The 15468-nt window shown below is 46.3% G+C and overlaps 1 protein-coding gene across 1 annotated transcript; it reads left to right on the top strand.

The window, feature by feature from the left end:
* The first annotated feature begins 21 nt into the window (after positions 1–21).
* On the top strand, positions 22–13763 carry kcnc4 (potassium voltage-gated channel, Shaw-related subfamily, member 4). Its single transcript, XM_057039577.1, has 4 exons — positions 22–1398; positions 8896–9832; positions 10459–10629; positions 12355–13763. Exons 1-4 carry the CDS (start codon positions 784–786, stop codon positions 12420–12422), a joined length of 1791 nt encoding a protein of 596 aa, XP_056895557.1. The 5' UTR covers positions 22–783; the 3' UTR covers positions 12423–13763.
* The last annotated feature ends 1705 nt before the right edge of the window (positions 13764–15468 follow it).

Raw genomic sequence — 15468 nt, forward strand, 5'->3', positions numbered from 1 at the left:
CACACACACACACACACACACACACCTCATCAGTCCCTTTTCTCTCCGAGTCTGATTAGAGGGAGTGGTTCAGTAATGCGCCAACCTCAACCAGCAGCCGAAGAGTTAACCTGTCGAGCCTGTGGTTGAACGCACCATCCAGCAGGCTGTGTCTCTAAGGGAAGATAGGGTCCTTGAGGAGAAGCAACAGATTCCCTGGAAAACAACACCACATCAGGCGGCGTTGAGCGTTTTCAGCCAGCAGGGTTCGGGGGGGACAGGCCTCACCCATCTGATTGAGCTCGGGTCGCTGATTGGGTCGCTTTTGGGTCGTTTCGTCTGGAGAGGAGAAGAGAAAAGTTCTCCGGAATAGTTCGGGATTTTCAGGATTAAAATCCAAATGCGCGAAATGGAATGAGAAGAGACGCGATACTTAAAGTTGTGGTCTTCAACAGGTCTTCGCCGCCGTGCGTAATTAGCCGTTTTTGACATCGCCGACTTAAGCAGAACATCTGGACTCATCACACCAGAACGCAGCCTGCTCGAAGACACAATAAAGCCCGCGCTGAGCTGGAATAAACCCTGCGTTCTGCTGCAGAGCCAGACTGGGTGCTGTAACAGGTGGTTTGTTTTTTTTAAATTGAGCGTCATTTTGGAGCGATCTGGACTGCTAGTCTTGATCCACGAGACGCACTGGTTCTGATGCGGTTTGAGGTTTGAAATGAGGGCACAATTTGGATTTATTCTTTGATTCCCAGCGAGTGGACGAGTTTGTGCGAGCAGTCCGAAGGTCCCTGCCTCTCAATGATAAGCTCCGTGTGCGTTTCGTCTTACCGAGGGCGCAAGTCGGGCAACAAACCTCCGTCTAAATCATGTTTAAAGGAGGAGATGGCCAGAGGAGAAGACTCGGACAAAATTATCATCAACGTGGGCGGCACTAGACACGAAACCTACAAGAGCACCCTCCGGACCCTGCCGGGGACCCGCCTGGCATGGCTGGCTGAGACAGGCGCCCAGGAGAGCTCGGACTCGGACGCAGCGCCTCCGAGCGCCACCGAATTCTTCTTCGACAGACACCCGGGCATCTTCGCCTACGTTTTGAACTACTACCGAACCGGCAAGCTGCACTGCCCGGCCGACGTCTGTGGGCCGCTCTTCGAGGAAGAGCTGGCGTTTTGGGGAATTGACGAGACCGACGTGGAGCCATGCTGCTGGATGACATACCGGCAGCACCGGGACGCAGAGGAGGCCTTGGATATATTTGAACCTCCGGAACCAGACGACACTGACGACGACAGAGAGATACCCAGACGGTTCGGCATCGAAGATTGTCCAGACAGATCGAAGGGTTGCTGTGAAGTTTGGCAGCCAAAGATCTGGGCTCTGTTCGACGATCCCTACTCGTCTAGAGCAGCCAGGGTAAGTTCACCAGCTGACCTCTCTGGTTGTCCTGGCCTTGAACGCACCAGCCAGCAGCAGAATTCCCTCGTAGCAGCATTTATTGACCAAATCAACAGGCGATCCCCGCAAGTTTCAGCCAATCAGGCTGCAGAAATGTGCGTACACGGCCTGACAGCAATAGTGACTGATGCAAAAGTACCCAAAACGCAATCCTTATGTGGCATTTTGGCCTCATAAAAGCACCATTAATCAACACAAACGCAGACATACAACTATTTACCTGAACTCTGAATAGCTCAACTCAACTCAACAATTCATAACAATTGACCCATTAATGGCTTTGTTTTTTTTATCCTGGTTTTTTTTATCCAAGTCTGTATCCTGGTTTATCCTATTATTCTTGAAACCATTTGGTGACAATTTATTTTCCTGTGGATCCTCAATTGTGAGTTTGCCCACACATTTGAACAGCCTCAAACTTTCAGAATGGTGGCATTTTAATATTCCACTCTGCCCCCACCCCATCTTCAAGCTAATGCAGGAAATAGTCACATGACCTTCACATTGTCCATCATTTCTCAGAAATGGTGGTGGTCTGGAACCCAGCGGTTCTGATAAGTCCAAATTTATCGCATTAGCCCCACTGCTGAATGTAACTAACCCCATGGCTGTGTGGGGAACGGGGAAACCTGGTGGGATTTGTACTCATTGATAACATATTTCATCTTCTCATCTTTAAATCTTATCTTATTCTTGTTCGTATTCACTTTGCAACCTGTAACTTGCTGTAGAATTTCAGGTAGAATTGTCCATCTCAGAAAGCCTAAAAAAACATTGCTGTTTAATATCAAGAATTTTTTTTTCTTTACTAGGTTTTAATTTTGACAAGTCTAAGCTCTCAAAATACTGCAAAAAGTACTGAAACCACGGCCAGTCATGAATTATAGCCAGAAATGATAATGGTAAAGTGGTCCCACATGACTTCACGGCGTGAGCGGCTACAGGAGCGACGTCTCCTGTGTTTTAGCCGGAGAAACAACTCACGCTGATGCGCCACACGCAGATGACAGAAAATCAATGAATCCATCACGAGTGTGGAAGCAGCACTCTCCCGTTTCAGCGCACTCGCAGAATTTCCTCCGGACTATTACACTTTCTCCACTGCACTGTTTGACACATATGTATGGCTTTAATATATTACAGGCAAGCCACCCCCCCCAACAATTATTATCTCACACCTTCATTAGGAAGAAAATACACCACTATTTACTTTATCCTTAAATTAAATGTCGCTGTGTTGTAAATTCAAATCAATTTGCTTTATTTCTTCCAGGGGGGATATGAGCCAGCTGGAAGCTTTTAAAAGAATGCCTTGCCTAATGGCTTAGCAACAAAAGCAGCAGAGTGCTTAGTGAAGTAAACGTGAAAGCAAGTATCCAGTGTCATTATAGCTGGAGTTGTCAGGAGAAAGGGCCGGGGGCTTTTCATCCAAAAGACAAATGCGTTTAGTGCAGAAAAGAGAGGATGGCCTCACATCTCTGTGTACATGTTTGCGGAGCGGAATCCTCTATTCTGCTGCAGAATTCGGCTGCACTAGAAAACACTGTTTATTTTAGCTTCGGTGCGGGACAACCGAAGTCTCCGAGTCGCAGCTGTCCCTCTGGAGATGACCCGATCCGTGCCGGGTCAGGTTCTGTGTCAGACGTGGATCTTTCTGCCACATATGTTGCAGGAAAGAGCTCTGGAGAGTTATCGATCCAGCCAGAGTTCCTCCCATTTCTTCTCCTGCTGCTTCACGCACACGCATGTCAGCCGAAAAGGGAGTGCATTTTGCGGGGCTCACATTAGTTTATGGCCTTTTTACCGCAGTCAGCCTCCACGCTCAGCGCCAGGTAATGCGATTCCCGGGAGCCTGGAGGGAAGAGGTTCTGTCCATCGTTCAGGCCACATCCTCTTCAGCATCAGCTCAGGAGGAAGTGGACACATTAGTTCTCTATTCTGACCAACCAGAGACTTGAGAGGATCACATGGATCTGCAGCACTTTCCTCCAGGACAAGATCTGAAATGTGCTTGATGCTCATCGGTGTGGGTCAGTTATCCAGGCAGATCCATCCTAATTGGATCATTGAATGAACTGAATTTTCATTTAACACTTTGCAGACGATGTGATGCGCTGCCATTTGTCAGGCACCATTCCCTCGCATTTCAAGCTGCTTCCACCAGCAGCTTGTTACATGTATTTTGGATTAAAATGCCATCGAACACAGATAAAAGTCTGTCAAAAGTTGCAAGAAGTTTTCTCGTTTCCCTCAAGGTTGTTCAGTTTTCTCCCCAACAGCTTCATCTCTGACTTGGGCCTGTCGGTGGCATAAAATAAGGATGCTTCATTCACATTATATCCATAAAAAGGAACTAAAATCCTCCAGGATATGGGCACGGCTGTTTGGTGAGGATTAGTGCAACAGATCAGTTAGCACCCTCTTCTAATGCTTGACTATACAGTACTGGACACCAACACAATTTACAGAAGAGTCAACCTAAGGCCTCGCTAAATAAAACCCCTTTAAACGTTATTGAATGATGCCTGACAGGCTGCTGTTTCAATATCAGTCACCGAGCGGCTGTGAAAAAGTACCAGCGTTGGCATTTTATTACGTCAATTAAACTGGTTTAACAAGAACGCGGCATTCAAACCTAAAAACCCATTTAATTTCCCTTAATGTGATATTTCATTAATTCCGCAGCTCCTCTCTGCCTGTAATTGATGACCGCTCTGGCAAGGGCCCGCAATCCGTGGTGAACAATTAAAAAGCCTTTCCCACAGAAAAGAATGGCGTATTTTATCCCACCTAACAGAGGAAATCGATCCGTCTCTGAGCCCACGGGATGAACTGATGTGGGATCATTCAAGTCTGTAATTTGGAGCCTAAATTTCCAATGACTAATCATCTTGCCGTTACTCTAAGTGGTGGACACTCCAGCTTGATTCAGAGTTGTGTCGCAAGTTTTTTAAATTCTGTTTTTTTCTACAGAAAAACAGGTTCAGGCGTGAATGCCGACTTGTCGTCCACGCTGACGTCTGAATGAAAACAGAGCGACCTCGTGTATTTGCTTTGAACTTTGCTCTTTATGGAACCGCCAGTCATGTGACGGTTTTGTCTTTTTGCGCCTCTCGGGGTGCAGCCTCGCCACCTCTGACACCTTTGGAACACCAGACTTGATTCCTTTCCCCGCACCTTATCGAAACCGCTCAGCTTCATTAGAAAATCCGGATCGACAGAGAAAGGCGGATGTAATCCTGGGAGCGCATCGGCTGTTTATTCTGCTGTGATCCAGGCTGTTTCTGAAAATAGACCATCTGTGCTGCTTATTGATGCCACAGAGTTGCAAAGATTTAATTTTTAGACCCACCAACACAAACGAGGAGATGGAAAAACAAAGGAACTCATGTTCTTCAGCTCCAATAAAGCAAAGAAGGCTCCCGGTGACGCGCTGACTGCTGGTATTTAACGCGATATCAGCCATCTGCACCTCAGGAACCTCAGCTCTGAGACAAGAGCACGAAAACTCCCACTGGGCGCAGATCATAAAGAAAAGAAAAACTTTGGCCTTAATGGAATGTATTGTTGAGCCAATTAACTGCCAAAACATACAAATCGAACCATAAAAGCTTTATTTAACTGCACGTTGAAGGAAAACAGGGGTGGAAGAAAATGGAAAATGCATAATTTACTTGAGGGTTTGACTCATTTCCCTGTGTTGACTGGTGGCTAAAGCCTGCTGGGAGCTCTACACTGGCCTGCTGAGGCTCCCTCTGTCGCAGCACAACAGTCTGGATTTTAAGAAACTCGTCATATTGTTAAAAAAAATAAGAAAAGGTGCGGCTGTAAATGTTCTCGTGGCATATTTAGTTTCTGTGGTCGAGGACTGAGTCCGCCGCAGCCTCTGAACTGCCGCCAGGTGACCTTTAGGAGGGGCAGATTACGAAATGTTGCAGAAGGAATGGAATTCTGGGATTCGGAGAGATATCTAGCAGCGGCTGATGCGTCGCCCTCCAGGCCAGCTGTGCTTCTTCAGCACTCACTCGCAAATCCTTAAAGCTATTCCATGAGGTATGAACAGTTTTGTCTCTATTTGTTTCTAAGCGGTGATTTAAAAATCATTCTGGCTGAACTTTGTGTGCTTTCAAGAGAAAACCTTCAGTTCAAGAAACATCATTTTTTGTCACCTGGCAAAAGCAAAATCGCGATGAGCAACAGCTGCACCGACAACAGCTGGGCATCATGCATGAGCACGTCGAGCCGTCACCACGGCGACGGCATGTTTGTAAACAACTCAGAAGGTTTTCAAAAGAGTAAATTTAACCAGCATAGAGGGAATCCGACAGTTGTTTCCAGATTCACATCTTGATTTATCCGTTATTTGAGGATTTCAGTCATTGGCTCATCGTCAGTGCCAGAGGACGAACAGCAGAGGGTGCTCCAGCGGCTTCACCGCAAACTGCTGTTATAGTATTAACATCAACACATGTTTGTCCCTCAGCTGGGTCTTATTGGAACCTTCTTGTTATTAGCCGGGTTTTGAGGCAAAAACTCGCTGCAGCTATTTATCTTCTAGCTGAACCTGAAAATAATCCAAAGCTTTCCAATAGTCGTGACAAATCAAAAGACAGACCTTTCTAAAAGGCTTTTAGTGTCTGTATATCTTTTTTCCCCCTCTGGTTCCATAAATCCTAATAAGTGATGCCCTGCAGAAGCACAGCTGACAGGCTGAATGGTGGACATTACGTCCTCTCTGTCCTCAGCTGCCGCGTCTGATGTGAGCCAATGCGACGTGACATTCTAAGAAATCATCGCAGGCGGCGACGTCTTTGGCTTTACAGCTGCTGACTGCTCATTAGCCTCCTTGTTGTGGTTCTGGAGTCTTCACTGGCAGAGGCTGCAGACGTCCACCAGCTGGAAGAGACGGCCAGGAGAAGGACCCCTCTGCCTGGGAGCTGCAGCACATCCTGTCTCTCTGCTCCTGCTCTGATATTTCCAGCTGGGGGTCAGCTGATGACCTTTGATGGTTGGCTTTGTGTGTGTGTGTTTTTCTGAATTATTGCCAACATATATATATTCAATCAATACCAGCTGAGCTGCTCAACAGCTACATGGTTAGCACGCTGCACTAATTAGCCACTAACAGTCTCACCACAGCTGCATTACAGAGGAAAATTCTTGGATGGGGTGGATGAGGCAGCTATTAAACACCGGCCATTTGTCAGTGTTTATAATTGTTCCTATAAAACTGTGTTTGTCTGATAGGGTTAAGTGCACATGGTGTCAGAAGACGGTTGTCATAGATGCCCTGTAAATAGACCATTTATTACCTCGTGGCCTGTTGTATCTGTGATCTGATCAATTATTTAATTAGGATGAATGTGGTAAATCACAGCGGAGATTCAGCCACAGGAGAGCCTTTTTGAAGCATAGTTTTGTTGTGGTTGGAGGCGAATGGAGGCAAAGTAAATATTGTTCACTACAGAGAGATAAAACTACAGTTTTATCTAAGGAGAAGCTGGAATCAAACAAGCGGTAGCCAACCTGCGCTACAAATGAGTCAACTCCTACTGTTCCTCTCCTCCTTGTGTTTGAAGACCTCCGGCGGTTTCCCGGCAGAGGTGCCCCCGACTGTAGATATCCAGTTCTGTTTAGCTGCGGAATAAACCATGTGGCATTTCGGTAAACAGCACTCCGTCAGCTTCTGTGGGGACGATCGCAGGCGTTTGAACATCGGCAGGAGTCGATGTTATTTATGTAAAGCACATTGAATGATAAGGTACCACTGGATTTTATGACAGGTCACAAATAACGTCCCCATTTTGAAGAAGTCAGAGTCAGCCAGGTCGCTCTGAGGGAAATAAATCCCCAGTGTGGAAGAGTTGGAATCACGTACTGACAGAAATTGTTATAATATTAGGGAGATGCTTCTTTAATGGAGGTCCATCTAAACAGGGGTTGCTCTACCATGTTTCTACGGTAGCCCAGAATAGGCAAAGACACCTAAATATAAACCTATTAGTTAATATTGTTCATCAGCAATCATTTTTTCTTTTTTGGAATGAAATGCTTTTTCAATTCCAGTGCTAATTTCTGACTATATCTGCAATTAACCGTAAAATCTCCAACACTAAGGACAAAGGAGGGGTTCGAGGACTGGCCTAGAATAAATGATTTCGTATTATATTAATTTTATCTGCGGACAGGATGGGCTGTTAGCGCTTCAAATAAATAGAAAATGAAAGGCTGAAGCTGCGTGGTGCAGTTTCACAACTGCTGTCTTCATTTTTAACTTCAGCCTCTGTCCTGTATCTGATTTCTAATTAGTTCTGCTAGTTAATTAGCCTTCATGCTGCTTCACTTACCGTGACATAACGCAATGAGTCAGCTATGTACACACACACACACACACACACACACAACACACACACACACAACACACACACACACACACACACACACACACACCACACACACACACACACACACACACCTCGTCTTCAGGGCACATGGATCTCCAAAGGGACAAAGTTGCACAAGATTGTCATGGTGGTTTTACAGCCTATTGATGCTGTTGTAAACAAAACGTCTCCTTTTTTCAAAATCATTTTCTGGATTTCTACGGCCCGCTACAAAAACCACTCCAAAAAAAAAACAGTCATTTGTTGGTTCGTCAGTTCATTTTCTGTTTCTTTAACTGAACCCCAGCTCTCTGTTACAACCTCCATTCGTGAGAATCCTAAACCCGAACGCCAATAAGCCGACAGACATGTGAGAGGCAAGAGGGGAGAAAACAGCAAAGTGCTTGCAAGGCCCAAGTACATATTTATACAGCTGGTGGATTGGAAAGACTGGATAGGGCGCACAATTTATTCGGGCTATAGTAAACAATAAAGACGGATCAAGTATGAGTTAGCACAGCGCTAACACGAACAGAGAGGCAGGGCTATTGTGCTGACACCCTCCTGCCACTTCATTCAGTCCACCTGCCATGAAGCACAGATGTGGTTTCCCCCACTGTTTGGATTTGAATATCTAATACAGATCCTTTGCATGATGGTATTTGTATTAGACCACTGGAATATACCCGTGTAGGTGAGACCTGCTGGATGCGGCTGAGCTCTGCGTCCGGGATTTCTCCATGACTCGGGCGGCTCTCCAGGCCAACTCAAAAATACCATCATTTTCCCTGCAGCCCTTTTAAACTATAGAGCTCTGATGGAGAGCTGCTTCAGGCTGGGTTTAATGCGGTTTTCACATCAGCATAGTCACATTTTCAGCCACTCACAGTGGCTTTCATGGCTGGAATTACTGAACAAGACCGTTATTTAATTCAGTTTTTGAGCTTCATGTGTGTTGATATAGTTTTTATTTGATGTGTCAGATATTTTCTCAGCTTTAGTGTGCTGGCTGCAGCGAAAGGATTTGACTTAAATGCAGATATGATGATGTTTAAATGTCTTTCTCTTTCAGGGGGTGGCATTTGCCTCACTCTTCTTCATCCTGGTGTCCATCACCACCTTCTGTCTGGAGACCCACGAAGCTTTCAATGTCCTGCAGAACCGGACAGAACTGGTCGTCAAGGGCAACGACACCCATGAAGAGAAAAGGATGGAGATGGTCACCAAGCCTGTCCTCATCCTGATTGAGGGCATCTGTGTGGTCTGGTTCACTTTTGAATTCCTGGTGCGTATCGTCTGCTGCCCAGACAAGGTGGTTTTCATCAGGAACTCCCTCAACATCATTGACTTTGTGGCCATTCTGCCCTTTTACCTGGAGATGGGCCTCAGCGGCCAGTCGTCCAAAGCAGCCAGCGACGTGCTGGGCTTCCTCCGCGTGGTGCGCTTCGTCCGCATCCTTCGAATCTTCAAGTTGACGCGTCATTTTGTAGGCATACGTGTTCTGGGCCACACTCTCAGAGCCAGTGTTAATGAATTCCTCCTGCTTGTCATCTTCTTGGCGCTGGGCGTGCTCATATTCGCCACCATGATATATTACGCCGAGCGCATCGGAGCCAAGCCAGACGACCCCTCAGGTTTCAATCACACGCACTTCAAGAACATCCCAATCAGTTTCTGGTGGGCGGTGGTCACTATGACGACGCTGGGCTATGGAGACATGTATCCACAGACATGGTTGGGGATGATGGTGGGGGCGTTGTGCGCGCTGGCTGGCGTGCTGACCATCGCCATGCCCGTCCCGGTCATCGTCAATAACTTTGGAATGTACTATTCGCTGGCCATGGCCAAACAGAAGCTGCCGAAAAAGAAGAAGAAGCACCAGCCGAACCCAGACGTCCTGACCGACTCGGCCTCGTTCGGAAGGTCGGAGACCAACTCGCACAGAAACAGCACGCAGAGCGACACGTGTCCCCTGGCTGCCGAGGAGACGCCGTGCAGGAACCGCTCAGGTCAGGCTGCTCCCACGACTACAGGCCCAGTTTACTGCTGCTGATGTCAGGCAGCTCATCTGTAATGACTGTTAGATAAATATCACAGAAATATTCCGGATGAATGTTATAGCATGAAAAACCTTTCATGCTATAACAAAGCCTGCCGTTCACTTCTGTGGTGTTTTAGCTTTAATATTAATTCGTAATCGTTCAAAATCAGAACACTGCATGAAAAACACGGAGATTATATGAAGTTCTTTAATATGATTCGTATTGTTTTCCATGCTTTCTGCTATCTAATATTGTCATTGATTGCATCTATTTGATAGTATTAATGAATTGAATTATTTTCCTTAGCCTGCTTATTTCAGTAAATAAGCGTGTTTGTGTTCTACGCCACAAACACACCAGCCAGTGTGTTTCTAGTCTTTCTACTCCCTCAGGCTTTTTGCCAGACACATGAGCAGCACAGAGCCATATAGACGGTAACACACGGGGATCAAATTACTCCTCATACCGTCTCCGTCAAATTGGATTTCATCACAAAAGAATACGCAATTTCGCAATTCGGCCCCGGCCTTTGTCTGAGACATCTGGGTAAAAGCTTTGACATTTACGCCGGTGTTTGTGTTTTTGCCTGTCAGATTCCAAACAGAACGGGGATGCAAATGTGGCCCTTTCCGAGGAGGAGGGCTGCAGCCTGACCCAGCCGCTGTCCCCCAGTGAAAAGTGGTCGCTGCGCTGCTCTCGAGGGAGGGACAAGCCCAAGAAAGAGGCCACCTGTTTCCTCCTGACTTCTGGGGACACCCACACTGGTCAGTCTCAGCCACAAACTATCAGCCCTTCAGGTTTGGGGGGATGTCACCAGCCGTTTGTGTGTTTGTCCTGTGACCCATCGGTGTGTCAGCGTTCATTTAAAAGCCAGATACTCAGGGTCGTGGATGGCTGTTTATTCAGCAGGGCGATGTTTGTCTTGCTGTCACCATCTCCAAATCAAGACCCAGAGGGACCCAGTGCGTGCACATATCATCTCTACCCGAGGAGGCAGAGGTGCACGGCACAGTCTGTGACCTGGATCATATCAATTACTAGCGGCTAGTCCAGGAAAATATGGACTACAGGAGCTGAAGTCAGAGCACTTAAGAGGGATTTCAGGATGATTTTCTAGACATCAGTTCTCAGACAGCATCTGACTGCACCTCACTTCAACAGCTGGATGCAGATATATTTGTAATTACCCAGTGTGGGAGCTGGGTGTGAAAACAAGGCGCTGCGCTGTGCCTGCTCAGGCGTCTGAGGCTCCACTTGTGTTGCTGATGCTTAGTATGTATACTTGCATGATTAGCTCAGTGTGTGTGTAGGTGTGCGTAGTCTGGTCTGAAATCCTGCGTCTAACAACCCCAGTTCTCACTTACCAAAGGTGTATAAAGGCTGATTTGCAAATTTAAACATCCACTTTGAGCAAATGTGGCATATTTAAACCATTAAAATCAAACAAACCAACAGAACAAATTCTACAGCTAAATGAATTTGCATTGATATGAAACCAAACCTGGGGGAGTTTCTTTGTAAAAAGGAGATTTAAACGTCATGGCGACGGAGTGGTGGCCTGTCAAGGTCCCAAAGAACTGAAAAATCCCACGTGAAGTCCTCCAAATGTCCATGGATTCTGGACATCCTGGACATCTCAGTTTGTCAGTCAGGCCGACAGACACGGTTGGTGTTTCCCTTCATCTGGATGCATTTCCTAGCATGGCCATACACGCAGCTCACAGCGTTTATCTTTAAGTGTGTTTGGAGGTGTTTCCTGAAAGCCTGCGCGGAGTGTTTGCCATTGAAAGAACGCATCATGTCACTCACATCTGGACACACGATGTCTCCCGTCAGTTCTTTCAAGCAGAGATAAAAAAACGGTGGAACGCTGAGCAAAGACAGAACTCCTCCAATCTAAAGCAGGAGGGCTGGGTAATTCAATTCTGAGCCCTGGGTCTGGTTAGCATGCAGATAAGGATTTTTCAGTCTGTTACCGGGGAATATCACGCATACCTCGCGTGTTTAGTCCTCATCACCTGAAGACAAAGATGTCTGCTTGCTTTCCGAACTGTTTTAAAAATCCAAAATGACACGGACTTCAAATCTGGCGTACAAGTCATCATCGATACAGCTATTCTGAGGCAGCGAGAGAAATTACTCATTTTTCTATTCTTAGCTACAGCGGGCCCACAGGAGATGGATGGTGCTAAGTTAATTCTGGGGTTACAGGATCTAATATATGGGTAATATTTCAGGGCCATATGGCAGGAAGCAGGAATGACACGCGAGGCAACAGGTCTGAGTGTACTCAGATGGTTATCAGAGGCAGGAAAGTACAAAAAAATAATAATTCCAGCTCAAAAAAGCTTCCATTTTAATTAGGCTGAGGTATATAGTTCCTCCATGTTTGAACAAAAGAAAGCTTCTTTCGATCCAGCCCAGGGGAATTCTTCATCCTCCTGATGATGGCTGTTCAACTTATCGTGTTTCCTGTGTTCTGTTTACAGAGAGCTGTAAAGACATCCTGGCTGCCTCCGTAAACTACACTCAGCCGGAGGTCACCACTCTGACCTGACGCTGAGCGGACACGACAAGCGGAAGAAAAAGTCAGCACAGAGAGCTCCGGGTCCGCTCGCTGCCGCCGTTATCGCCATGAACCGACAAGATTCTTCTCCTGAAGACAACCGTCCACGTCTCCATCCATGCGTCCAACACAGTGCGGTACAAAATCAACTGCGGCTCGATCATGTTTAGGTTTATATGTTACAAAGCGTTTCACATGTAGTGCATGATCCAGACACTTAAAACCACGGCCTCCTGGACTGTATGCTAGTGCTAACATTTGGTAGATAATAACAGCCTGTAAAACCCTTTTTCTCACCGAGCTTCTTTTTGTACTCCTGCAACAACACAGTTTGTTTTACAGCTTTTTGAGTCACAAACGGTCAGCCATAACAAATGTTTTTAATCCCGTTTTGTATCATGTTCGGCTTTGTCAGCAATTAATGTTAACATGACATAGAGGAAGGAGATGAATGATTAATGTCAAGCACACCATTTGTTTGTATTTGCCAGTGTGTTTCAGTTCGTAATTCATGTATTTGCTCTTCATGCGGCTCTAAAAATCAAACGTTTGATGTCCTCGCTCCATCTATGCTGTTAAACGTCGACTAATTCCACAATCATTCGTGAACGTGCGTTTGTACAGGAAAACTGTGAACTAGTCTAGAGGAAAACTTGAAACAGTAGCTGGATCTCCGTCACCACAGAGCTCCTGTTCTGCCCTCTGGTCTCTGCCCTCTGGTGCCATGGCTGACCACGGGGACGAGGAGCAGACGATATACCTGCTGCTCAGGCAATATGTTGTACGTCCTGGTAGAATAAGAGTTTCACAGGCGGTGTTTGCGGTTTGGTGCGTCATTTGTGGTTGCTACCGGACCAAATATAGGCTCTTGGATTTAGCGTCACCATTTCCGCGACCATTGTAAAGCTAAACCAACATTGTACAGTGCAGTTCCATGGGTTTCTCTTGTGCCTCGTGCTGAGTAAACGTGCGCGTTTGTTTCTGTCCCTTACGGTCTACCATAGTGGCCTTACGTTTGATAAATAACAGATCGGATCATCAGTCGAGTGACTCCGTCTCTATGCTGAGACTGAGCTCCGTGTCCATGTAGAAGCACAGCGGTGCAGGTGTAGCACACTCATGTTTTCCCTCTGGATGCATCCCGACACGACCGAAATGCATTTATTTCACGCATCTGTTTCCATGTCGATCTTATGGATTGTAAAGGCCTTTAAATGGATTTAAATGGAGTCCAACACGTGCGCGCGTGCGTGTGTGAATGTACTGTATCATGTAGGCATGTGTTTCTATGCAGAAATAGAAATAAAATAAAGCCCTCCCTTGTGTTGACGACGCGCCGTGAGTTTGTTTACGCTGTATTTACAATTGCAGGTTGTTGTATAGAATCTACCTTTGCTGCTGTGTCACCTACTGTGCGGTTATTTATAGCAGCGGCACAAGTGCCGTCTGCTTGATCCTGTGCTCGCTGGATGATGTGTGATGGCAGTCACAGCCTCGCCTGCTGCTCCCCTGCTCCTCCATGATTATGTATCGAAGGTACGGAACACATCTCCATGGAGATTTGGGATGACAGGGAACACTAATTACTGCTCTGCTGGCTCCCTTTCTCTCTCCCTCTCTCTCTCTCTCTCTCTCTCTCTCTCCCATTGGATGTTTAGGGATGTAAAGAGCACCTGCAGATGAACACAGAGGGTGTGTGTGTGTGTGTGTGTGTGTGTGTGTGTGTGTGTGTGTGTGTGAGAGGTTGCATGAATATGAAGCATGCAACAAAGCGCGTGTTACCACTTCACGACTGCAAATATGATGGAAACACAATAATAACTGTTCAGTTAAAGGGACACTACACATTTTAGTCATTTAGCAGACACATTGAATTATTCTGTTTGTAATCCAATAACTGCTATTCAGTGGTTAATTTAATAAAATGACTGAATACCTGCTGTTGATTGAAACATAGATGCTAAATAAACTTATGTTTAAGCCTTTTGTTAATAGTCATTGGAAAATTTTGCTTAAACCGATTGAAAAATTTGACTGTTTCCCTTTTTTAAGTTGATGATTTTCAATCACCAAATTGTATTTCGGTTACAGACACTTATACAAACGTCTGGATTTATTATCTTTGACTGCAGCACAGACACAAACATCTATTGTCTCTCTGTGGAGAAATAATGGCTTCAATTTTTTTACAATCTCGGTGCTCGCCGGTGATAATTGCCCATCTGGATGCTTTCATTTGGCTGGGCGGAATATTTGCATGACTTGATCAACACGGAGCTGTCGCTGCTCAGTTTTCCTCACACCTGAGCGGCTCCAGTAGCGGAGCAGCAACCTGGAGGAGGGCTGACTGACGGCTTCAGACTGATTCATGAAAGCAGATGAGCTGAGGCGGAGGAGAAAGAAGCAGCGATAGAGGTTCATTCAGAGGATCCGTCTGGATTCGTGCTGTCATCCTCGATTAACGCCCCTTTCAATGTTCCCCCAACCCGTTTTATTTTTTCTCCCCTATTGGAGGTTGTCATGACAATATTGAACAGTTTCCATGGAGAAAGGCTGAGCCCGAGCCACTTTGCCATTTTATTCACTGGCATGACAGCGTGGTGGGGGAAAAAGACCATCTTGACCCCTCATCTTGTAGGCTGGAATTACAGAATTTCTCACATTTGGTGTTTTTTTGAGCGTGCTGGTGAGGGGGTGGGGGTGGTGGTGGTGGTGGTCGGGTGGGGCAGGAATGTTCCACGGCACACGAGAGAGCAGCTGCGATATAAACGGTGCAGCTGAAAACAAGCCAGACTACACAATGCAACATTGAAATGAAATAAATTGTTGGACCTCAAAGGCAATTTTCTGCGCTGGGTTCCGACTGGCGTCGCCTGCAGGTTGTTTTGTCATCGCTGCACATGCAAAAGGAAAAAGCCATAACAATTACGTCCTTCAGAAACAAAAGTGTTTCGTAAACCAGCACCTTTAGGCACTTGTGGAGCGTGTTTGGGTGTGACACAAATGACAGGAGAAAATAGCCCCAAGTGGCTGTTTT

Source organism: Takifugu flavidus, chromosome 8 (assembly GCF_003711565.1).
Source record: "Takifugu flavidus isolate HTHZ2018 chromosome 8, ASM371156v2, whole genome shotgun sequence".
In the NCBI taxonomy this organism is placed as follows: Eukaryota; Metazoa; Chordata; class Actinopteri; order Tetraodontiformes; family Tetraodontidae; genus Takifugu; species Takifugu flavidus.

What these genes read in the sequence shown, in the direction of transcription:
- kcnc4 (XM_057039577.1), top strand. Translation starts at nt 784, where the DNA reads ATGATAAGCTCCGTGTGCGTTTCGTCTTACCGAGGGCGCAAGTCGGGC. An exon ending in GCCGTGCAGGAACCGCTCAG is followed by an intron (nt 9,833 to 10,458) that starts GTCAGGCTGCTC and finishes TTTGCCTGTCAG; the next exon opens with ATTCCAAACAGAACGGGGAT. An exon ending in TTCTGGGGACACCCACACTG is followed by an intron (nt 10,630 to 12,354) that starts GTCAGTCTCAGC and finishes TTCTGTTTACAG; the next exon opens with AGAGCTGTAAAGACATCCTG.